General features: G+C 43.0%; 1 protein-coding gene across 2 annotated transcripts in view; it reads right to left on the bottom strand.

Annotated features, from left to right (window-relative positions):
* Positions 1–214: 214 nt before the first annotated feature.
* SH3PXD2B (SH3 and PX domains 2B) overlaps positions 215–23,836 on the bottom strand; it is a 240,814-nt gene continuing 217,192 nt past the window's right edge. The window contains exons 7-14 of one of the 2 annotated variants that reach the window (XM_077265784.1): positions 16,987–17,121; positions 14,041–14,145; positions 13,533–13,616; positions 11,138–11,255; positions 9,902–10,101; positions 8,623–8,672; positions 5,746–5,871; positions 215–3,715 (exon numbers count right to left, since the gene is read on the bottom strand). In XM_077265784.1, the coding sequence (XP_077121899.1) occupies positions 2,210–3,715; positions 5,746–5,871; positions 8,623–8,672; positions 9,902–10,101; positions 11,138–11,255; positions 13,533–13,616; positions 14,041–14,145; positions 16,987–17,121 (2,324 nt within the window). In that variant the 3' untranslated portion in view covers positions 215–2,209. The remainder of the gene's footprint in view (positions 3,716–5,745; positions 5,872–8,622; positions 8,673–9,901; positions 10,102–11,137; positions 11,256–13,532; positions 13,617–14,040; positions 14,146–16,986; positions 17,122–23,836) is intronic. The other variant, XM_077265785.1, reaches the window with a different exon arrangement.

Here is a 23,836-nt window from a genome sequence, read left to right as displayed (position 1 = left end):
CAGTTACCAGAGCTAGCCTGGGCTGGCATAAAGATGGGAAAAGTCACACAATTTTTGATCAACTTTCAAGTTTTACAAACTTTGCTACATTCAAGTATTTTTATGAAGAATTCTGATACACTGCTTGATGATATGGCCCCATAGTGTATTTCGACACTCATTCTGTCAGTGTTGCAATGATGGTGATGAATGACCATAAAAACACAGGGTATTAAAAAAAAAAAGCTTTATTTATCATAGTACAAGTACAGGATACCGATGGCAACAGATTGTGTCAATGGTCGATATCAAATAAAGAAAGGAAACTGCTTAATTGCAAACTATAATTAGTTATATATGAATGGCCATGTAAATGTAGGAAAGAGACTTCTTTGGTGTGTTTCTCATGTTGACTTGTCGAAAAATTCAGAGTTGACATTGTTCACCGAATATGAAGGCACAATGAGAGGGCAGAGAAAGGTCACTTAGGTTCCATTGCAGGTGAAATAACTAAGGTAGCAGATTTGATTGAGCCCACAGATATGTGGATGACGTACACCACATTCAAAAGGGTTTGTATCCAAAGAGGCTTTAAGAAAGGCACCATCAAAATGAACACAGTCCTAAATATCTGTAGAATCTGGGAGCTGCAAAGCTTGGACACATCTGATGTAAGAGGTAGACGCGACCACATGAAATGGATGGAAGTTTACCATATAATTAGAAAAGCTACTGATAACATGCAGCAGAAGAACCCGACCTGTCCCACTGTAAGGCATCAAGCTATATAATACTGCCATGGTAGGGTGGAAAGTGTGCAATGTGCTACTAACTGAACATAGGTAAAAGTGTCACGACTGCCGCGTGGTTGGGAAACTAGCCGGAGATCTCTGATCTAGCACAGGTAAAGGCAGCGGCAAGACATGGAGCACAGCTCCTTGGTAACAAATAATGCTCCTTAAATATATCCCTAACATTATACATTTCTGATACAAATAAATGTAACCCAGTTACTGTAACATAAGCCCAGCTAATTATACTGCCACTTGGGCAGCATGGTCCTATACCAGCTGTAGTTTAAAGACTGGCATTAGCAGCCACAGTTTCGTTGAGTTCCTCCACGTTCCAGAGGAGGCCCTGAACCTATCCAGAGGTAACATGCACTAGTGATTCTAGCAGGATTTCTCATATTTACAGACTGTCACTCCGGTAGTGCCCAGGGGAGCCGCTGACTAACTCCTAATCACCGGTATAGGATGGCACTATTGGAGGATGCGTGACAGGAGCTCGGTGAATGCTCTTTCTAGGGCTACAGTAATTTGCCACTGTCAAGCAATAAAAATGCAAATTCTATCACATTATCTGGTATTACCGTTGATCCAATATCATTCCAGTCCTGAATGGGCCAGGTTATATGACACATTAACGTCATGTAAAACCCTGATGGATTTCCTACTTCTATTTGATTTATCTTCATTTTTCCATCTCTTTGCTATTGCTGCCCTCTACAGGTCACATAGTTGTAATACATTTAGTGTCCATAGAAAAATCCCCCAAATTATTGGAAGAACAAAAAGTACGCGCACAATTTCATTGTTCTTTTTTTTTTTAACTGAGGCAGGGTCGGAAGTGCAGGAATGGAGCACCACTTCACACAGGCTACTGAATTTACAGTCAGTCACTTGTTGCTATTTGGAGGGGGGTTTAAAGTATCAAGTTGAGCCATTCGTGTTAACATTGATATAAAACACAAAGAAAAATGTAAAACAAAGTTTAAAAACTGTAGTGCTACTGCCAAGTTTATTATGTCACTGTCAACAGTGGCAAAAATAAGATTTAGCCAAGAAGAGTAACATACTAAGAAGGCCAAATATGGAGAAGACTCGATAACCTGGCTGTGTTTGTGCAGCCTCTACAAATTGTTTCCTTGCATACAGAGCAGAGCACTCAGACATTTCCCATAAGTTCACCTTTACCATATTTCCAAGCTCTTTTCAGCTCATTTTTATCCCCACTGATTATGGAGTACAAGATCACTGGGAAAGGCTGATATCCAAATCCTGGCCTACTAAATTCTCCATTCCGCTGTTATTTTATATATTTTTTTAAAGTGAATAAAAAATGGAATGTAATAAAAAAAATAGTTTTCATGTAAAAACTATAAATTAACGGACTAATTAAATAGACCTGAAATGAGGAGACTATTGCAATGTGTAAACTAAGCAAGCCATTATGGCCTCTTTCTAAGATAATTGGAAGGTATCCAGCCCTCCCAAATTGGGCCTCCGTTAATAACTTTACAGAACCACCAGCCACTTGAGCTCTTCTCCTGAACCTCAAATACTGTTCCTTCTTTAAAGCTGCTGGTTTCATCATCCCCATCAAAATCAGCAATGGCTACATAACAGCAATCTTTGGCTATCTCACAAGATAATGACCTTTCCTTGAAGTCTGACTTATCTACCTGCCTTGTTGCTTGGGTCTTTGGAACAAAGCTATTTCTTACTTTGTTGTCATCCATAATGGATGAAGGTAGGAATGGCTTTGCTTTCGGTGGGACCAGTATAGGCTTGTTAGAAATGGGAGCAGCTACTGAATCAGACCCTTCCTTTTGTGGTGTTGCCTTTACATCACTGGTTTCGGTGGACAATTTCTTAGGAGGAGGGGGTCTTCTTGGCGGTATTACAGGCCTCTGGGGTGGGTCTCTTCCAGGCTTTGGTTCACTATCTGTAGTCCTCAGAGGCACTGGCAATGCTTTAGATGGTGGCCCTTTAGGTGTTTCATCATCCTGCTTGTACTGATGTCTTGCTTCTGGTTTTTCAAGAGGTCTGCCAGCAGCCCCTTGATAAGGTGCGGTATACATTGGAGTATCACTTCCTCCACTATTTTCAAATGTTTCCTGCTCGTTGGGCTTCTCTAGAGACTTTGCAGCAGGTTTTAGTCTACTTCTCAAATTTGAAATATCAACCTTATTTTCTGTATTCACTTCAGTTTTAGCTGCAGGAACTGGCTTGGGTCTTACCTGTGGTTTGGACTTTAAAAAGGGATTTGGAACCATCAAGTCTACCTTCTCTGTAGACTGGTCAGGTTTTGGTTTGTTAGGGACAGGCTTAAGAGCAGGCTTTTTCAACTCTTTGGGCGATACTTTGTGGCCACATTCCAATCCCATTTCATTTTTAAGCTGAAACATTTTGCCTTTGTCACCTTTTATCTCAGGTTTTTTAATGTCTTTTGGAGGTACTTGTCTCTGTGGGCTAGAAGCAATCATGCTGGGAGATGGTTTTGGAGGAGGAACACGGTGCTGTGGCATGCTTGGTCTTTCAGAAATATCTTCAGTCTTTAGCATCGATTCCCTTCTTATAGGTAGACTTGGCTTTTCCTCCCCTTCATCGTCAGCAGCTTCATCATACACACTGTTGAATGTTTGTTCTTTACCATTAAGCGGAGTACTTTTAAAGCCTTGCTCTTTATTTTTCCACTTTGCTACAGAATCTGTGCCATTCTGAGGTGGCTCGGGCAGAGGTCTACAAGGCCCAGATGTTTCTTCCAAAGAATTACTTTCTGCTGAAGTATTTGCCAAGCACAACTGAGCCATCTCATTAGGCAAAGGAGCCAAAAAGTTAGGCCTTGAAGCATTGCTTGTTTTTTTATACTTGTCAATAAAGGTAGCGGGGGCCCAGCCCTCCTTATCATCAATCTGAATGTACCACCAGCCACCATGGTTTTTCTCTATTACCTAATAGGAAACAGAAATATTTTTATGTATAAATTCTAAATAATCATGGCAAACATATCAAGGACGGAGATGGCCATTGGTAGTAAATATAACGCCACATTTGACCTATCTAAACTATTCATATGGGCATACAGGTTACTGACTGTAAAAAGTCCTACATGTGTATCTTAAATCAGATGCCTTGTTGTCGAGAAATCATCTTTTATCACTTTATGTAAAATTATGGGGAGGATGCTGCCTGGAAGATAATTTGGTCTCCAAAGCTTATTTTACATTAAGGGGGAGTTACCAGTGTGATTTGTAAGGCCCTCTCTGCTCTCCAGGGTTGCAATATTGTTGCAGTACAGAAGATCTCAAGAGCTGCAAGAAATGTGTTTGCAAGAAGACAAATTTCATTTCTCCTGTTCTGTGTTAGTTACTTGTCTCACACTGGTAACTGCCCCTTCATGTAAAATAAGCTCTGGAGGCAGAGTTCCCTTTAAAATACTGCAAGTTATAGAATTTGTGTGTTTCTCAGATAGACAAAGAGTTTATAATGGAGTCTTTATTAACAGAAGAAGTGGGAAAACTCTGCCTCAGCATTTTTGTGGGAAGGGATTATTCGAGGCACCAGGGTCTCCGGGAGGTTATGGGCCTCCTGAAAGAGGGAAAAAGAAGAGGGAGAGTGGTCAGAGCATTTTAAAGTGTCTAACAGGGAGTGTTGCACCAAGCCCAATTCAAAGAGTTTGACTAGTAAGAAATCAATCCTTGTGCACAAAGTATAAATCGAAGAGGAAGTGCACAACATCAAAGAGCTGATATGAATGCGTCCAAGACTACTTGGACAAAGGAGTAGAAGTCAAGACTACTGACCCTAGTGCATAAAATCGTGATCCACTCTAAGTGTCAGGAAACCAATTATAAACTATTGACCAGATGGTGCAGAGTTCCTACTGTGACCCACAAATTCTGCCCTGTTTCTTCTCTATAATGGTGATTTACTGAACACGGCTAAAGTGCATCTTCCACTATGAAAATCCACATCTCCAACTACAATTCAATAATGTGTATGCATCGATGAGATTCACTGAATATCAATCAGATCCATTGAAAAGAAATCCTTACCTCCTGGAATTAAAAATGAAAAACATCTACAGTTGACAAAGCACGGGTCCACTGGATTCAGTTTACTTGCTCCACAGAGTATGACAGGTTCTTGGATGCCAAAGACAACTTAACAGGTCTGACATCTCCATGCTGTCTTGGCATTTATTATAATTATTTCCATACCGCTACCTCCTCAGTATCCCTTCCCCTCATTCTCCCGGCTCTTTTACATACCTAAGATTTAGTGCCATTGTTTTCACACAGCAGATTATTTACTCTGCTGCAAATGAGTAGAAGAAAAAAAAAGCGGGCACTCACTATCCAGGTAAAATCCCAACTTTATTCTGACAACATGTCAAATGCAGGACAGGAAGGGAAAAACGGGCTTCCACAAGACGACGGCCGTTTCGTGCAAATGCGCTTCCACGGGTCTTGACCAAACCCCATCAAGACTGGAAGCGCATTTGCGCGAAACGGCCGTCGTCTTGTGGAAGCCCGTTTTTCCCTACCTGTCCTGCATGGTGAGTGCCCACTTTTTTTTCTTCTACTCATTTGCAGCGGTGTTTTGGACTCATTTCAAGCGTGAGCACCGGCCATCCGTTTTTTGCTTCTTGGTATCAGAGTCACACGCAGATAGCTCAGGTGATAGAACCAGCTGGTAGTGCGGTTTCTTTTTTCTGTTTTTTGGAGATTATTTACTCTACCTTTAGGAAATATTCTTGGCTTACAGTGAATATTGTAGAATCTGTTCATACCAACATCTATTTATCTCTTTTATTTTGTACTGTTCTGTAATTGCCTGCTCATGTGTTGGCACATGAATGCATGCCTACTTTAATACCTATAGAATGTGTTACCTTTTATGCTACTGAAAGTACTTTGTTATCTCCATATTGTAAATGTAATAAAATGTTAATTTGGGGAAAAAAAAATTTAACTCTTACCTCAACTTTTAGTCCTGCCTGGAAACTGATGCCATCATGAATGGTGGTCTGGAAGTCTGCAATAGTGTAATACTCTTCTTCAACGTGTGGAGGAGTAGGAGGTTTAGGGAGATTTAGTCCCCGTGGCTGAAGTATTTCCATCCGAAGAAAACAAAACCATGCAAATGAAACCATAGTAAATATAATACAATTAGCATAAATATGTATTGCAATATGAATGTGCTATATACACTTGAATAAAAAAAATTATTATCCGATACTGGGGACTCAGGTATGGGTTTTATATCAGTAATTTTAACACGTTATTATGTCATAAAATTCATGTAAAAATAATGCAAATAACAGGTTATACATCTGATCAGATTTTTACATTAAGGTGACATTTACACTATTTTATTCTGCGTTGCTGGTAGCTGCATTGGAAAGCTCTTGGGACTCCTGTTCATTTTTTTCTATTTTAACGAAAGTAATAAAAAAAAAAGTGCATTACACACTAAGTGCATTAAAAATATGTACATGGAAAGCAACCAGATGAAACAGATTTGTTTTTCTTCCATGTGAATTTGGCCTAAAACTGTTCACATATTTAACCACTTTTAACCAGTTCAAGACCAGGCCATTTACCATCCTGACCAGCAGAGTTTTCGGTTATTTTTGTACGTGTGGTATAAAGACCTGTCATTTTTTTTACCCATACAGACATTCAAATGTTTTTTTAATCTTTACTCCTGATATGTAGGGCTTCATGTTATTTTCATACTCTTTTTAATTTTTTTAACGGTATTGGCTGATATCGACATGCAAGATAAGATACGTATCAGTTTTACAAACTTTTCAGTTGTATGATGACTAGAAAGGACCACTAAAATACATTTTAAAATGTGCTACCCTTTCCATAACAGTCATTTTCTATATTTCAGGCACATAGTGTTTTTTTTGACGGGCAGAACTAGTAACAAACAGTAATTTGGATTGGCCATAGCTTTTCTTCGTTTGTTTATTTATTTTTTTCTTCTCTTTATTTAATTATTTTCTATTATTTGATTTCACACATTGTGCCCCTATATAGGTCACAATAGACTTTTTGGGGGGAATTAAACATTTAAATACTTTCTTTGCAAAATCTGTTTTCCCAGTTACGGCTCATACCCATCTGCAAGGAAAACAGACAAGTGCGATCCGATAAAAAAAAAATCGGATTGCACTCAGAACAATGCTATGATTCCCTGCTCATCTGCTATTTTTTTCTGAGCTAAAATTGAACTTATAAAAAAGATAGCAGCATGCTGCGATTGTGCTTGTATCTCAGAAGAGACTCAACAATACAAGTCAATAGATGTGAGAGAAAAAAAAACGTACGGCACTCAGACCATGCGAGTGCCGTCTGATTTTTACGCACCCATGTCCTTGAAAACCCCACATTTCAGCAGCAGCGTACAGTAAAATCACAGTGTGACCCGACAAAATAGGATAGAATAGATATATACACACAGACTAGATATAAAGAGGTCAGTAAGATATATAATTAGTACAGTGCGTGTGTAGCTTACTGTACATGTATTTAATTAATCAATAAATGACGTGGCCTCCTATGACATTTAATTAACCAGCAGAGGGAAAGCAGACAGCTGGGGGAAGATGTTTATAGGAAGGGGATAATACCGTACCTATGGAGCTTCCCAGGCTATTAATATCAGCTCACAGCTGTATACTAAGCCTTTACTGGTTATTAAAATGGGGGACCCCCCAAAAAAATGACATAGGGTCCCCCTATAATTAATAACCAGAAAAGGCTAGGCAGACAGCTGCGGGCTAGTATTAATAATCTAGGAAGGAGCCATGGATATTGGCCCCCTCCCAGACTTAAAACATCAGCTCTCAGCCGCCCCTGAAATGGCGCATCTATAAGATATGCCAATTCTGGCACTTAGACTCGCTATCGATCTGTACCTATTTCTCTCTTCCTCAATATTTCCTTTGAAAACTATGTGTAAATGAAAGAGAATTGCTCTATGTAAAAGCTCATGTTAAAGTTGCATTGCAATCGGATCGCATTCGCATGGAAATCGGATGCAAATCTGATGCTAGGTATTAAAAATCGGACTGTACTCCCATGAAAATCGCATGACACTTGTCTGGACCGAAATTGGACAGTTTTTTTTTTTTTTTTTTACGGTGATGGGAATTAAGCCTTCTGGCCTTGTAGCAGAGCTGATCAAAATCTCCTATTATCCAGAAGCTTCTACTACTCTTTACACCCAACGATAACATGACCGCTGGGACTGGAGGAGGAAGCACTGTTAGTATTTTTCCAACTTTTTTCCACGCATTTTTGCAGCAAAAAAGAATCAGCTTTTAACTGTACCAGCAAAGTGAAGGAGATTTCTGAAATCTCATGCACGTGCTGTTTATTTTTTCCTTGCAGATTTGAAGCCATTTCTTTTAGTGTTTTTTAAATGTTTTTCACCTATTTAAATGAATGGGGGAAAAAAACATCAAAACAGATGCAAAAGACTGGCAAAAATGCATATATTTTAAGGACCGCTTTAACACCAACGCACCAGCATTTACAGCAATTTTGTTTGCTGCAAATACTTAATATTTGCACATACCCTTGGAAGTGCGTAGTTCACCCCACATGTCCTGCCTAAAAGCTCTCACAAAGTGAAATACAGATTTAATAGAAAGCCATTGATCTGCACAGAATTAAAGGACCTTCATACAATATAAAAAAAAATATCTGAAGTATCTAAAAACATTTTGTAACCGTGAGCACTGTGTGTGTGGCGTTTGAGAATAGACAATAGGTTAATAGAAAAAAAATCAGATTATGTAATAAGTTAAGACTGGTAATTTTACAGACAAACAAAAACTTACGATGGTAAGGTCCCGTCGGGGTGGTGGTCTCTGTCTCATTATAGGGGATTCTGTTGGATGAAAAAGATGATGTTAAAATGTATACTACAGGACATACTACAGTTTTAGGTTACGGTAACTACATTTCTGAAGCCTCTACAGGTGAGCACACAAAATGCATTTGACAATTCCAAAAATTCTCTGTCAGTACACAAGATCATTCTTCCTTCAACTGAATAGCGACATGTAGTTCTCACCCTATAATTAAAAAAAAAAAAACTAGGAGATTTATCTAAATTTGGATTTACATTGGTCAGAAAATCCATCCCACAATTACTCTAAAGTCTACGCGTATATAAAAGGAACTACAAAGAAGACAAGTACCGGTAATTCATGCATTTAAAAAGGATGGATAACGAGTACGTGTCACATGGTATATCAATTCAGAAAGACTGGCATGCTCAAATCCAGGATCCTTCCCCTTCTTTAAGATACCAAGACCGATTTTCCCTCTTGGACCTCTGTTGACTGTTCTAAATTTCAATATACAGTAACGACTAGAATACAGATATCAGTTAGCAGTACTGACTGATCTGGAAGAGATATTCGATGCATTATCGCTTTTTTCTTTTAGGCAAACTGGTCTGAAAGATTAAAATCATCTTATAATCGAAAAACTAAATTCCAATATAAATTAGCGCACAAAGAGCAAGCCAAAAATATCATATAAGCGTTACTCCCTAAATAAAAATCTAACAAATGCACCTAAACAATAAGTGAGATATATAACTACACAAAAAAGTAAAAATTAAAATCAAGGAGCAATGAAAGCAAGGGGAGGTTGATGAGAGACACAAAATAATGAAGATAAGAACACAATGAAAAGAGTAGCTGTAGATGGTAGAATATTGCCAAGAAAATTGACTTAATCAAAATGCACGTCAGGGTCTCAGAGGCAAACGGATGGGGTGACACATTCTATTTTATTTTAGAGTGTCTAACTATAAGGCCGAGATCACACATGCGAGAAATACGTCCGAGTCTCGCATGGCAATACCCGGCATTGCCGCCGTCACTCAGGAGCGGAGAGTGCGGCTGCATAGCAATACATGCAGCCGCACGCTCCGCTCTAGAGAGACGGCGGCAATTCCGGGTATTACCATGCGAGACTCGGACGTGTTTCTCGCATGTGTGATCCCGGCCTAATGCATCTTTATCTCCTTACTACTAAGGAGACCGCAATTTGAAGACAAAAAAGGGCAACGTTGAGTTGAATCTTTATGTTATTACAGATTCTTACTTCTTTTAAAATCTGTGAATGGAAGCTGGCGACTTGGAGTCTCTCTATCCCGGCCAGAATAGTTCTGCTGCCTAGAGATCCCATCCAAATCCAGAGCACTGGAATTGGCACTAGATCCTGATGCCAGCTTTTGAGAGAGTAAATCTCCGCTGATTTTCTTCAAGTAGGATGCTGGGGCCCAGCCCTCTGTTCCTTTATATCTGTAACAAGACAAACAATTAATGATGTGCATTATGTGCATTTGTCAATCAGCTCCTCAAATGCATCTAGTATTAATCATGATATTGTCAAGCCCTCTAAAAAGTTTCTACTGTGACTCATGCAAGGGAAATATAGTGTCCTTTCCTCAAGCCTTCTATGGTAGCTAAGAGACTTTAAAATGAAAAGATAGAAAATTACAGACAAACACGAAAAATTGCGTGGTGTTTTCACACGCTCTCTGACGTGATCTCTCCCACACTCACAATGAACATGCCTGATCTGATTAATCAAACATGGATTCATTTAAATAAAAAGATATTGGGGTGTAATCATAGAGCCATGAAAAGTTTTGTTACAAATAGTCAACATGGTCACAAAAAATGTGTTCAATGCTCAGAGACATGGCCGAGGTAAGGGAGGCTGAAACCCAACCACCACATTCAAGAGTTATTGCCACATATAATGGCATATGTCAAGTTATCATCATGTTGTTCTGCTGATAAGTAAATGTTGTGACCATTTTAAGGTCAATATCCTTGGGGCTTCTCATAATCCTCTCCTGGAGGTCTACAACAACAATAGCAGGTTTTCGAACATCTGGTTGGCCATATTTTTTTTCCTTTGGCCACTTGCATAACAATTTATGTATACTACTCTTTGCTATAAGTGGAAGATACGGAAGATGACCAGCAAAATAGTACATTGTTTTTTTAGGATGAGCCTGTGCATACATAGGCCTCCACTATCACACTTCTTTGTGGGGTTGGACATAACACTCCTACCCTCCACAAAGAGTACCGCTCATCTAACAAGGACCCTTGCTCATACCTTACACTGATTTGGTAAAATGACAAGGAAGATCTGACTATGTTGCAATGGGCGCAAAAAAAGTTTCACCGTAGGGCAATTTTGATGAATGAGACCCGATAAGTATTATCCTGTACAAACCAGACAAGGGACACAGGGATCGCTGTTTTTGTGCTCCCCTCTCCAATATTTTATGAGCACCTGTACAATGTATTTTAATATACATACCTAATTTTCCACCACCCCTCAAGATTCTTCTGAATGACTTCTACGATGGCACCTTTATCCAGAGTGATTTCATCTTGATCTCGTGCAGTGTAAGGATAGATAACACTGTATTTCTCTTCTGCTCATACAAAAAAGCAAATAAATATAATTATTAGCAGACACAAACCATTCACGGCTCGATTCAATATTCTTTAAGGTTGCTTGCTGCATTTAGAAATCTTGAGCTTATTTACATCCTCGCAAAAAGGAATGATTCTTGTGACTACAGTGAAAAAGAAAGTAGGCACTAGAACCTTAGAAACCTGAATTGTCATTTATGTAGCATAAAATGCTATTAACGGATATGTACAAAATTGGATCCAAAACACGGGCCGGGGCGTTTCATACACTAAGGCTATGTTCACACGTTGCACTCTCATTGCTTTCTGTGGGTGAAACAATGCTGCAAAAAAGCTGAAGAAACGCTGAAAGAAGTGACAAGCTCCAGATTTTTAAAAATGAAGCATTTTTCCAAATCAGTCAGGTAAAAAAAAACAAGATTGTGCATGAGATTTCTGAAATCTCAATGGAATAGGCCATAAAAGATCATCAAAGGGGAACAATTATTTACGGACAGCATAAAAGCAAATGTAAAAGCAGGCTAAGTAACTGGACAAGCTGCAAAGTTAAAACTGCAGGTTAGATATGGGTTTCTTTGACTTTCAAAATAGCATATGTAGGGTCTCATGAACAGATCCAATGAAATTGTAGTCTACAGTCTAAAAAAGGATGATGTTGGGCTTCTCAGTCACCATGGTGTAGGCTAAAAAGTAATGCTGTATTCAAATAGTATGGATGAGTACATATAGCACATGGATGAGGGGACATTGTCTTATGTCACATAAGCATTTACTTAAACAGTAACCATTATTTTAATTTTCTTTTTTCCAGAAATCAGTAGTACACGTGAAAATGAGAAACTTTGTAAAATATTGGTTTACAGAAAAGAGAAATCTGCTTCTTTCTCCTCCTGAACAGATCTTTCATTCTCAAATTCTCAATTCACAGGTAAAATCGGTGTTCAGTGAAAAGACTCTTCCCAACTAATCAGACAGATGATAACTGGTGCTCATAAAGCTCTATGGAGAACTGCAACTGTTGTTTCAGGAGAACGTGCAGCAGGAGGTCTGCGTTGGCTTCTAGCTCACCCTCCATATAATCTTATAAACACCCACTATCATCTCCTATCGCAATAATAGGGAACTACCGTATGTCTTCCTGGATACAGATTTTACCCACCAATTTAGAGGGAAAAAAGAGATCTCTGATAAGGTATATTACAACGTTTCTCATTTTCATGTGTGCTACTGATTTAGAAAATAAAAGTTAAAACAACAGTTACTCTTTAAGTATTTGTTTGAAGACAACCTGTCTGCAGTATTTTGTAATGTAAAGATATGGCTGTAATGGAGAGGTAATAATACTGATTACATTATTCCCTTTTGGGGAAGAAATCTGCTCTGTGGTTCTTCTGTAATCAGCATTTGGAGCTTTCTGTTAATTAGATTTCGGAGCACAAGGGCCGGACTGTCCAAGGGGTCTTCTCCTCCCTGTCTGTGATCCCCCAACCATCTGCCTGTCACCGGTCTGTGAATGACAGGTCACTGTTGAGATTTCATACAGAGGAGGCAGGCAGAGGGTCACAGACAGGGAGGAGAAGACCCAGTGCACGGTCCGGCCCCTGTGCTCAGAACAAAGCTTCAAATGGTGATTAAAGAAGAACCACAGAGCGGATTTCTTCACCAAAGATATCAATGTAATCAGTGTTACAGTGTCATTACAGCCATTACTTTACTTTACATTACAAAATCAAGTTGACATAAGTGACATATACTTGCATAAGTATGTTTTTTAGATATGTCAATCCAAAACAGTTCTTTAAGGCCACATTCACACGTTCAGTATGTGGTCAGTATTTTACGTCTGAACAGTCAGAGAAATAGTATAGGCTATGTGCACACTTTGCGTGTGACCTCTGCGGGTTCTCCCGCAGCGGATTTGATAAATCTGCAGGGCAAACCCGCTGCGGTTATCCCTGCAGGTTTATCGCGGTTTGTTCCGCGGTTTCCGCCTATACTATTGATGCTGCATATGCATAATAATAGAAACACGTCACCACTTCTGTATTTTTCACCCACTCCTGGTTTCAGATTACAAATACTGATGTAAAATACTGACCTGTGGCCTTAAATGCATAGTCTTTACTGTAAGAATCATGCCTCTGGCATGCATATAAAAATTTAGTTTGGAAGCAAAACAGTTACATGCGAGACATACAAACACCAGCAGTAGGATCTCATGCAACTAAATCAAACACAGACAGCAATGGCAGACAATAAAACAAGCCTCTCTGCACCTCGTCCCCATCCACTGGTGTACAAGTCCCCAAGTGTCCTTCGGCGGCCGACGTGCCTAGGTAAGGACCAATATCTCCATGGGGCTGGAGCACGTTGGGAAGCAGGAAGTGACAAAACAAGAAATGAGGAGCTGTCAGGTTTTACCAAATACCTCTTTTAATAGCTAGGTACTTTTAGGAATCGGAGCAGACTGTCCTATTATCACCACTTCCTGCTGTGAAAAGGCTATTTCTTATGGAATTACTAGAAATACAACACACACATATACAAAATACACATACTAGTATGACGATAGCACACAGAACATGACACCGACATTGATATATACACACATGAAAAGCAGTTTTGAAGAAAACAGGTTTTAGATAAGAAAAGTCTTTTCCTTATATCTGGAAAAGTCAGGGTTTTTGGTCTACAGGCCCGTGCATTGGCATATTATTATTCTGCAGTGGGTGCTAGCGAGGATAAAGTGACAAAATATTAAAAGTGGCACTTTATTCTTTTTACCTTCTTCGGGCTGAATAGTAAAGTCTTCCTGTCCTCCATCTTGAGCCTCTAGGCAAGTAGCAGGTACCCATCCTTGCTCATCTGCAGTACTCACAAACCACCAGCCTGGAATCAATGTATAGGATACAGTCTATAAAGGCCTTCTTATTGCTTAGTACGTCCCAACTACTTATTATGCTGCACAAATGGTTTTTACACATGGTGCATATCAAACCTGATGATTTATAAGGAGCAATGGCAGAAAAAAATGCTACGAATCCAAGCAGAAAAAGCCTTAATTACTTTAAAGGGGTTCTCCGGGTCAATTTTAAACCCTACCCACTTTTGTCATTTGTATATGAATGCCTTACTGTTCTCACTATACAGCTAATCCTTATATCTGTTTTCTAGGGAATTTCAAATGGGACATCATCAAGAGGATGGCTCTGCAGTCGGGTCTCTGCGGCTTCCATCACCACCCTGAAACAGCATGTCATTAGGGGGCGGCACTGGCTTCACTTATCACAGCTTCTTTAACAACTGCCCCCTGATGATGCCCCAAATCAATCACAGTGACAGAAGCAGCGAGAAGTGACCGCAGCGTCGTCCCTACAGCTTCTCTGCCCTGAAACAGATCGACATCAGAGCGCAATGGTGATAACATTTTTCGAACTCACGCCTCCAAAGTGACTGGAGCCTTAATCCAGCACCTTAGACCTCTCAGCCATGCTACCTTTAATAAACGTAGCATGGCTGAGCAGTCTAAGGTGCTAATTAAAGGTAGCACGCATGGCTGAGTGTCTAAGGTGCTGGATTAAGGCTCCAGTCTCTTCGGAGGCGTGGGTTAAACTAAAATTCAATGGTGATGATGAAAGCAAAGAGAAGGCAAAATGTAGGAGCTCACAATGCTTGTTTGTAGCTGGAAGGCTGATTGACCTGAAACCAGTGGGTGACGGATCCTGCTGGTGGAGCACAGCAAAGCCAAACATAACGGGAAGTGGAACGGCACAACCATCCGTTAAAATAGAATATTCTTTATTGAAAAATTCTTAAAACAAGTGAATTCATTCCAGATGCATTAAAAAACACACATGTTTCTGGCACAAAAGGATATTTTATTTTACCAAATGGTTGTTCCGTGCAACTTTCCTTTTTCTAAATGAAGGGAGCGTGAACTCAGCGCTGCCCCCCGATAACATTCTGTTTCAGCAGGGTGATCGAAGCTGACTGCAGGGCCATCCTCTTGATGAAGTCCATATGAGAATCCCCAGTAAATGCTGGGACTCGAACAGAACATCACAGGAAGGTAAGAAAACAGATATAGGGGTTGCTATATAGGGAGAATGGTAGGGAATTATCACATAAATAAAATTACACAAGTGGCTAGGGCTTAAAAATAGATATTTATACAGGGCATTTTATATATGGGACAACCCTTCTAACATTTCTGTTCACTATAGATAAGTACAGTGGCTGTGTTAATGTCAGCTTTTATTTCTGGTTTAATTAATTATCTGTCTTTTCAACGGGTTTTATTTTTTCTAAAATGTCATCAGTTTGTATCAGTTCCCTATTCTAACCGTTGCTTGGATGGTCAAAATAAAGGTGGTCTTTACAGCTTTTTGTCCAGTCAAGAAAAGGGTGACAGACAGAATAGACACTTCCTTTTTTACACATTAAAGGGGTTTGTCAACTACTAAGACAACCCCTTCTTGATTGAAATATTTGGCCCTGATAACATAATAAAGCCTATATTCCCCTGCCGTGCCGGCGGCGTTCCTGCGTTGTTGGCAGTCGCTCTCTGTGGGGCTCTCGTGCGGTGTTGTGACACGTGACGCCGGCGCACAATCAGCGCTAGCGTCACTGTCTCGGACGTTTTGAACATAAAGAGGAAGTCCGGACTACAGCTGTTCCCAGGCTTCCTTCTGAAAGCGGAGACAGTGACGCCAGAAGTGATTGGGTCCCGATGTCACAACACCGCATGAGAGCCCTGCGGAGAGCGACTGCCAACAACGCAGGGACGGCGCTGGCACGGGAGTGGAGTATAGGCTTTATTGTGTTATCGAGGCCAAGTGAGAGGTATGAGAAGAAGTTCTCCAAGTATGATCTATTTAGGCCGGGGGTTTTATGCAGCCAGAACACTACAGGTATTCAGGGAAACTCCAGTAACAACAGATCGATTTAAAACAGACACCAGAGAGTTTGGGTAACATTTGGTAATTGTTTACACCTTTTTTTATGTCTATGTTTTTGGGGTTTTTTATTTTTTTAACTGCATTAGAAACGGATCCCAAAGGTGAGCACATGAACAATTATTCGTAATATTTCATTAACGATCCTAAATCCATACAATTTGCACAGAATTACACAACGAAAACTAGAAATCCTATCAAAATTAAAAGTGAAGAAACACTCCCGCTTCATATCATCATTTTCTGCATTGTCTTTCCGCTGAATAGATGCAACCACCCCTCCCCTCTCATAACAACCCAAATAATCCCAAACATAGAGAAAGTCCAAAGGCTGTTACTACCATGAAAGCTAGGAACGCAGCACGTAATAATAAATGTTCTAGGCTATGGGACACACAACAGAAAGTTAGAAAAAATATCTCGTATGAATTAAATCCTAAAATAAAATAAAATAGACCTAAAAAATAAACTTATATTTAAGCCTCCTTACTTCATGGTCTATGGAATTAAAATTATTGCCAGGTGGTGCAGGATAAAAGAGGAGTTAATATTTTATTTCATGGTGGTCTAAGTTAATACCTGTGGTCCAGGAGCTAGGTTCTTAGCCTGGGGTACAAGTACTCCAGGAGGAACATGACATGTCCTCATGCTATGCTTATAATAATGCACAGGGAATTAATTGCTTTGGAGATAATTAGAGGGTTAATATACACCAGTCCAAGCCAATTGTACACATCATATCCTCTGAATACTTGCTCAGTACTTATTTTCTTACCAGACTCATTTTTCTCAATGATGTCTACCACTTGACCAACACGCAAGGTGATTTCTGTGCTCTCCTGTTTATCGTATGCGGCAACCACCACATACTGATCCAAGACTAAGGGGTCAGCCAACGTAGAGTCTGCTCCTAATCAAAAAGAGAATATACAGATCTGTAAATCACACGTTCGTACCTCGCGTATAAATGAAGGGAGTAAAAAATAGATTTAAAAAGCTGATAAACTGGACAGCCGTCTTTACAACTTACAAGTATCATCTCATTAGCCGTACATATAACATTTACAGATCACCATAGATTTTCTAACCAACATCAGGGCTTGCAAAAAAGTTGTGCTAAATATGTAATCCCAATGTTATAATAATTAGTCACAGCTAGAGGGCGTCACAGCACAAGAAGTGTCATTACAAGTACAGAAAGCATTTCTTCCAGCAGCCTGCAGGACCCAAAATGAAGCCACTCAGATATTAATACGGCATCCCAGATCTCAGCTTCTTTGGTGTCATTTATAGGGAATCACGGACAGCGTTAATCTCCACACACTTCTACCATATACTGGCAGCTCTCTCGCAATGTGTGGGTATAATGGGAGACCTGACAGTCTACTGGAGGGGGCATGGAGAACCTACTAGAGATGTACTGGGTATAGTGGGAGACCTGACAGTCTACTGGAGGGGGCATGGAGAAGATACTAGAGATGTGCTGGGTATAGTGGGAGACCTGACAGTCTACTGGAGGGGGCATGGAGAACCTACTAGAGATGTGCTGGGTATAGTGGGAGACCTGACAATCTACTGGAGGGGGCATGGAGAACCTACTAGAGATGTACTGGGTTTAGTGGGAGACCTGACAGTCTACTGGAGGGGGCATGGAGAAGCTACTAGAGATGTGCTGGGTATAGTGGGAAACCTTACAGTCTACTGGAGGGGGCATGGAGAAGCTACTAGAGATGTGCTGGGTATAGTGGGAGACCTGACAGTCTACTGGAGGGGGCATGGAGAAGATACTAGAGATGTGCTGGGTATAGTGGGAGACCTGACAGTCTACTGGAGGGGGCATGGAGAAGATACTAGAGATGTGCTGGGTATAGTGGGAGACCTGACAGTCTACTGGAGGGGGCATGGAGAAGCTACTAGAGATGTGCTGGGTATAGTGGGAGACCTGACAGTCTACTGGAGGGGGCATGGAGAACCTACTAGAGATGTACTGGGTATAGTGGGAGACCTGACAGTCTACTGGAGGGGGCATGGAGAAGATACTAGAGATGTGCTGGGTATAGTGGGAGACCTGACAGTCTACTGGAGGGGGCATGGAGAACCTACTAGAGATGTGCTGGGTATAGTGGGAGACCTGACAATCTACTGGAGGGGGCATGGAGAACCTACTAGAGATGTACTGGGTTTAGTGGGAGACCTGACAGTCTACTGGAGGGGGCATGGAGAAGCTACTAGAGATGTGCTGGGTATAGTGGGAAACCTTACAGTCTACTGGAGGGGGCATGGAGAAGCTACTAGAGATGTGCTGGGTATAGTGGGAGACCTGACAGTCTACTGGAGGGGGCATGGAGAAGATACTAGAGATGTGCTGGGTATAGTGGGAGACCTGACAGTCTACTGGAGGGGGCATGGAGAAGATACTAGAGATGTGCTGGGTATAGTGGGAGACCTGACAGTCTACTGGAGGGGGCATGGAGAACCTACTAGAGATGTGCTGGGTATAGTGGGAGACCTGACAATCTACTGGAGGGGGCATGGAGAACCTACTAGAGATGTACTGGGTTTAGTGGGAGACCTGACAGTCTACTGGAGGGGGCATGGAGAAGCTACTAGAGATGTGCTGGGTATAGTGGGAGACCTGACAGTCTACTGGAGGGGGCATGGAGAACCTACTAGAGATGTATTGGGTATAGTGGGAGACCTGACAGTCTACTGGAGGGGGCATGGAGAAGATACTAGAGATGTGCTGGGTATAGTGGGAGACCTGACAGTCTACTGGAGGGGGCATGGAGAACCTACTAGAGATGTGCTGGGTATAGTGGGAGACCTGACAATCTACTGGAGGGGGCATGGAGAACCTACTAGAGATGTACTGGGTTTAGTGGGAGACCTGACAGTCTACTGGAGGGGGCATGGAGAAGCTACTAGAGATGTGCTGGGTATAGTGGGAAACCTTACAGTCTACTGGAGGGGGCATGGAGAAGCTACTAGAGATGTGCTGGGTATAGTGGGAGACCTGACAGTCTACTGGAGGGGGCATGGAGAAGATACTAGAGATGTGCTGGGTATAGTGGGAGACCTGACAGTCTACTGGAGGGGGCATGGAGAACCTACTAGAGATGTGCTGGTTATAGTGGGAGACCTGACAATCTACTGGAGGGGGCATGGAGAACCTACTAGAGATGTCCTGGGTATAGTGGGAGACCTGAGAGTCTACTGGAGGGGGCATGGAGAAGATACTAGAGATGTGCTGGGTATGGTGGGAGACCTGACAGTCTACTGGAGGGAATATGGACAAGCTACTAGAGATGTCCTGGGTATAGTGGGAGACTTGACAGTCTACTGGAGGGGGCATGGAGAAGATACTAGAGATGTGTTGGGTATAGTGGGAGACCTGACAGTCTACTGGAGGGGGCATGGAGAAGCTACTAGAGATGTGCTGGGTATAGTGGGAGACCTGACAGTCTACTGGAGGGGGCATGGAGAAGATACTAGAGATGTGCTGGGTATAGTGGGAGACCTGACAGTCTACTGGAGGGGGCATGGAGAAGCTACTAGAGATGTCCTGGGTATAGTGGGAGACCTGACAGTCTACTGGAGGGGGCATGGAGAAGATACTAGAGATGTCCTGGGTATAGTGGGAGACCTGACAGTCTACTGGAGGGGGCATGGAGAAGATACTAGAGATGTACTGGGTTTAGTGGGAGACCTGACAGTCTACTGGAGGGGGCATGGAGGAGATACTAGAGATGTGCTAAGTATAGTGGGAGATCTGACAGTCTACTGGAGGGGGCATGGAGAAGATACTAGAGATGTGCTGGGTATAGTGGGAGACCTGACAGTCTACTGGAGGGGGCATGGAGAAGCTACTAGAGATGTGCTGGGTATAGTGGGAGATCTGACAGTCTACTGGAGGGGGCATGGAGAAGATACTAGAGATGTGCTGGGTATAGTGGGAGACCTGACAGTCTACTGGAGGGGGCATGGAGAAGCTACTAGAGATGTGCTGGGTATAGTGGGAGATCTGACAGTCTACTGGAGGGGGCATGGAGAAGCTACTAGAGATGTGCTGGGTATAGTGGGAGACCTGACAGTCTACTGGAGGGGGCATGGAGAAGCTACTAGAGATGTCCTGTGTATAGTGGGAGACCCGAGAGTCTACTGGAGGGGGCATGGAGAAGATACTAGAGATGTGCTGGGTATGGTGGGAGACCTGACAGTCTACTGGAGGGAATATGGACAAGCTACTAGAGATGTCCTGGGTATAGTGGGAGACTTGACAGTCTACTGGAGGGGGCATGGAGAAGATACTAGAGATGTGCTGGGTATAGTGGGAGACCTGACAGTCTACTGGAGGGAATATGGACAAGCTACTAGAGATGTCCTGGGTATAGTGGGAGACTTGACAGTCTACTGGAGGGGGCATGGAGAAGATACTAGAGATGTGCTGGGTATAGTGGGAAACCTTACAGTCTACTGGAGGGGGCATGGAGAACCTACTAGAGATGTGCTGGGTATAGTGGGAGACCTGACAATCTACTGGAGGGGGCATGGAGAACCTACTAGAGATGTACTGGGTTTAGTGGGAGACCTGACAGTCTACTGGAGGGGGCATGGAGAAGATACTAGAGATGTGCTAAGTATAGTGGGAGATCTGACAGTCTACTGGAGGGGGCATGGAGAAGATACTAGAGATGTGCTGGGTATAGTGGGAGACCTGACAGTCTACTGGAGGGGGCATGGAGAAGCTACTAGAGATGTGCTGGGTATAGTGGGAGATCTGACAGTCTACTGGAGGGGGCATGGAGAAGATACTAGAGATTTGCTGGGTATAGTGGGAGACCTGACAGTCTACTGGAGGGGGCATGGAGAAGCTACTAGAGATGTGCTGGGTATAGTGGGAGATCTGACAGTCTACTGGAGGGGGCATGGAGAAGCTACTAGAGATGTGCTGGGTATAGTGGGAGACCTGACAGTCTACTGGAGGGGGCATGGAGAAGCTACTAGAGATGTCCTGGGTATAGTGGGAGACCTGAGAGTCTACTGGAGGGGGCATGGAGAAGATACTAGAGATGTGCTGGGTATGGTGGGAGACCTGACAGTCTACTGGAGGGAATATGGACAAGCTACTAGAGATGTCCTGGGTATAGTGGGAGACTTGACAGTCTACTGGAGGGGGCATGGAGAAGATACTAGAGATGTGCTGGGTATAGTGGGAGACCTGACAGTCTACTGGAGGGGGCATGGAGAAGCTACTAGAGATGTGCTGGGTATAGTGGGAGATCTGACAGTCTACTGGAGGGGGCATGGAGAAGCTACTAGAGATGTCCTGGGTATAGTGGGAGACCTGACAGTCTACTGGAGGGGGCATGGAGAAGATACTAGAGATGTGCTGGGTATAGTGGGAGACCTGACAGTCTACTGGAGGGGGCATGGAGAAGCTACTAGAGATGTCCTGGGTATAGTGGGAGACCTTACAGTCTACTGGAGGGGGCATGGAGAAGCTACTAGAGATGTGCTGGGTAGGGTTGAGCGACTTTTATTTTTATAGGATCGGGTCGGGTTTCACGAAACCCGAATTTCTCAAAAGTCGGGTCGAGTGAAATCGGCCGATCCTATAAAAAAGTCGGGTCGGCCAAAACACGAAACCCAATGCAGTACAATGGGATACTATGGTTCCCAGGGTCTGAAGGAGAGGAAACTCTCCTTCAGGCCCTGGGATCCATATTAATGTGTAAAATAAAGAATCAAAATAAAAAATATTGATATACTCACCCTCGGACGCGCCCTTGTACTAACCGGCAGCCTTCCTTCCTAAGAATGAGCGCGTGAATGACCTGCGGTGACGTCGCGGCTTGTGATTGGTCGCGAGCGGTCACATGGGCGGTCACGCGACCAATCACAAGCCGCGACGTCATCTAAGGTCCTTCACGCGCTCATTCTTAGGAAGAAAGGCTGCCGGAAAGAAGCAGGGCGCGTCTGAGGGCGAGTATATTCCTATTAGGTATATACTCACCCTCGGACGCGCCCTGCTTCTTTCCGGCAGCCTTCCTTCCTAAGAATGAGCGCGTGAAGGACCTTAGATGACGTCGCGGCTTGTGATTGGTCGCGTGACCCCCCATGTGACCGCTCGCGACCAATCACAAGCCGTGACGTCACCGCAGGTCATTAACGCGCTCATTCTTAGGAAGGAAGGCTGCCGGTTAGTACCAGGGCGCGTCCGAGGGTGAGTATATCAATATTTTTTATTTTGATTCTTTATTTTACACTTGAATATGGATTCCGATACCGATTCCCGATATCGCAAACATATCGGAACTCGGTATTGGAATTCCGATACCAGATTCAGAAGATCGCCGACCTCATGGCCGACCCCACACAGGGGTCTGGTCGGGTTTCATAAAACCCGGCTTTGCCAAAAGTCGGCGACTTCTGAAAATGGCCGACCCGTTTCGCTCAACCCTAGTCCTGGGTATAGTGGGAGACCTTACAGTCTACTGGAGGGGGCATGGAGAAGCTACTAGAGATGTGCTGGGTATAGTGGGAGACCTGACAGTCTACTGGAGGGGGCATGGAGAAGCTACTAGAGATGTGCTGGGTATAGTGGGAGACCTGACAGTCTACTGGAGGGGGCATGGAGAAGCTACTAGAGATGTGCTGGGTATAGTGGGAGACCTGACAGTCTACTGGAGGGGGCATGGAGAAGCTACTAGAGATGTGCTGGGTATAGTGGGAGATCTGACAGTCTACTGGAGGGGGCATGGAGAAGCTACTAGAGATGTGCTGGGTATAGTGGGAGACCTGACAGTCTACTGGAGGGGGCATGGAGAAGCTACTAGAGATGTGCTGGGTATAGTGGGAGATCTGAGAGTCTACTGGAGGGGGCATGGAGAAGATACTAGAGATGTGCTGGGTATAGTGGGAGACCTGACAGTCTACTGGAGGGGGCATGGAGAAGCTACTAGAGATGTGCTGGGTATAGTGGGAGACCTGACAGTCTACTGGAGGGGGCATGGAGAAGCTACTAGAGATGTGCTGGGTATAGTGGGAGACCTGACAGTCTACTGGAGGGGGCATGGAGAAGCTACTAGAGATGTCCTGGGTATAGTGGGAGACCTGAGAGTCTACTGGAGGGGGCATGGAGAAGATACTAGAGATGTGCTGGGTATGGTGGGAGACCTGACAGTCTACTGGAGGGAATATGGACAAGCTACTAGAGATGTCCTGGGTATAGTGGGAGACTTGACAGTCTACTGGAGGGGGCATGGAGAAGATACTAGAGATGTGCTGGGTATAGTGGGAGACCTGACAGTCTACTGGAGGGGGCATGGAGAAGCTACTAGAGATGTGCTGGGTATAGTGGGAGATCTGACAGTCTACTGGAGGGGGCATGGAGAAGCTACTAGAGATGTCCTGGGTATAGTGGGAGACCTGACAGTCTACTGGAGGGGGCATGGAGAAGCTACTAGAGATGTCCTGGGTATAGTGGGAGACCTTACAGTCTACTGGAGGGGGCATGGAGAAGCTACTAGAGATGTGCTGGGTAGGGTTGAGCAACTTTTATTTTTATAGGATCGGGTCGGGTTTCACGAAACCCGAATTTCTCAAAAGTCGGGTCGAGTGAAATC

Source organism: Ranitomeya variabilis, chromosome 5 (genome assembly GCF_051348905.1).
Source record: "Ranitomeya variabilis isolate aRanVar5 chromosome 5, aRanVar5.hap1, whole genome shotgun sequence".
In the NCBI taxonomy this organism is placed as follows: domain Eukaryota; kingdom Metazoa; phylum Chordata; class Amphibia; order Anura; family Dendrobatidae; genus Ranitomeya; species Ranitomeya variabilis.
The sequence above is the reverse complement of the archived record's forward strand: the minus strand, read 5'-3'. Positions and strand labels throughout refer to the sequence as shown.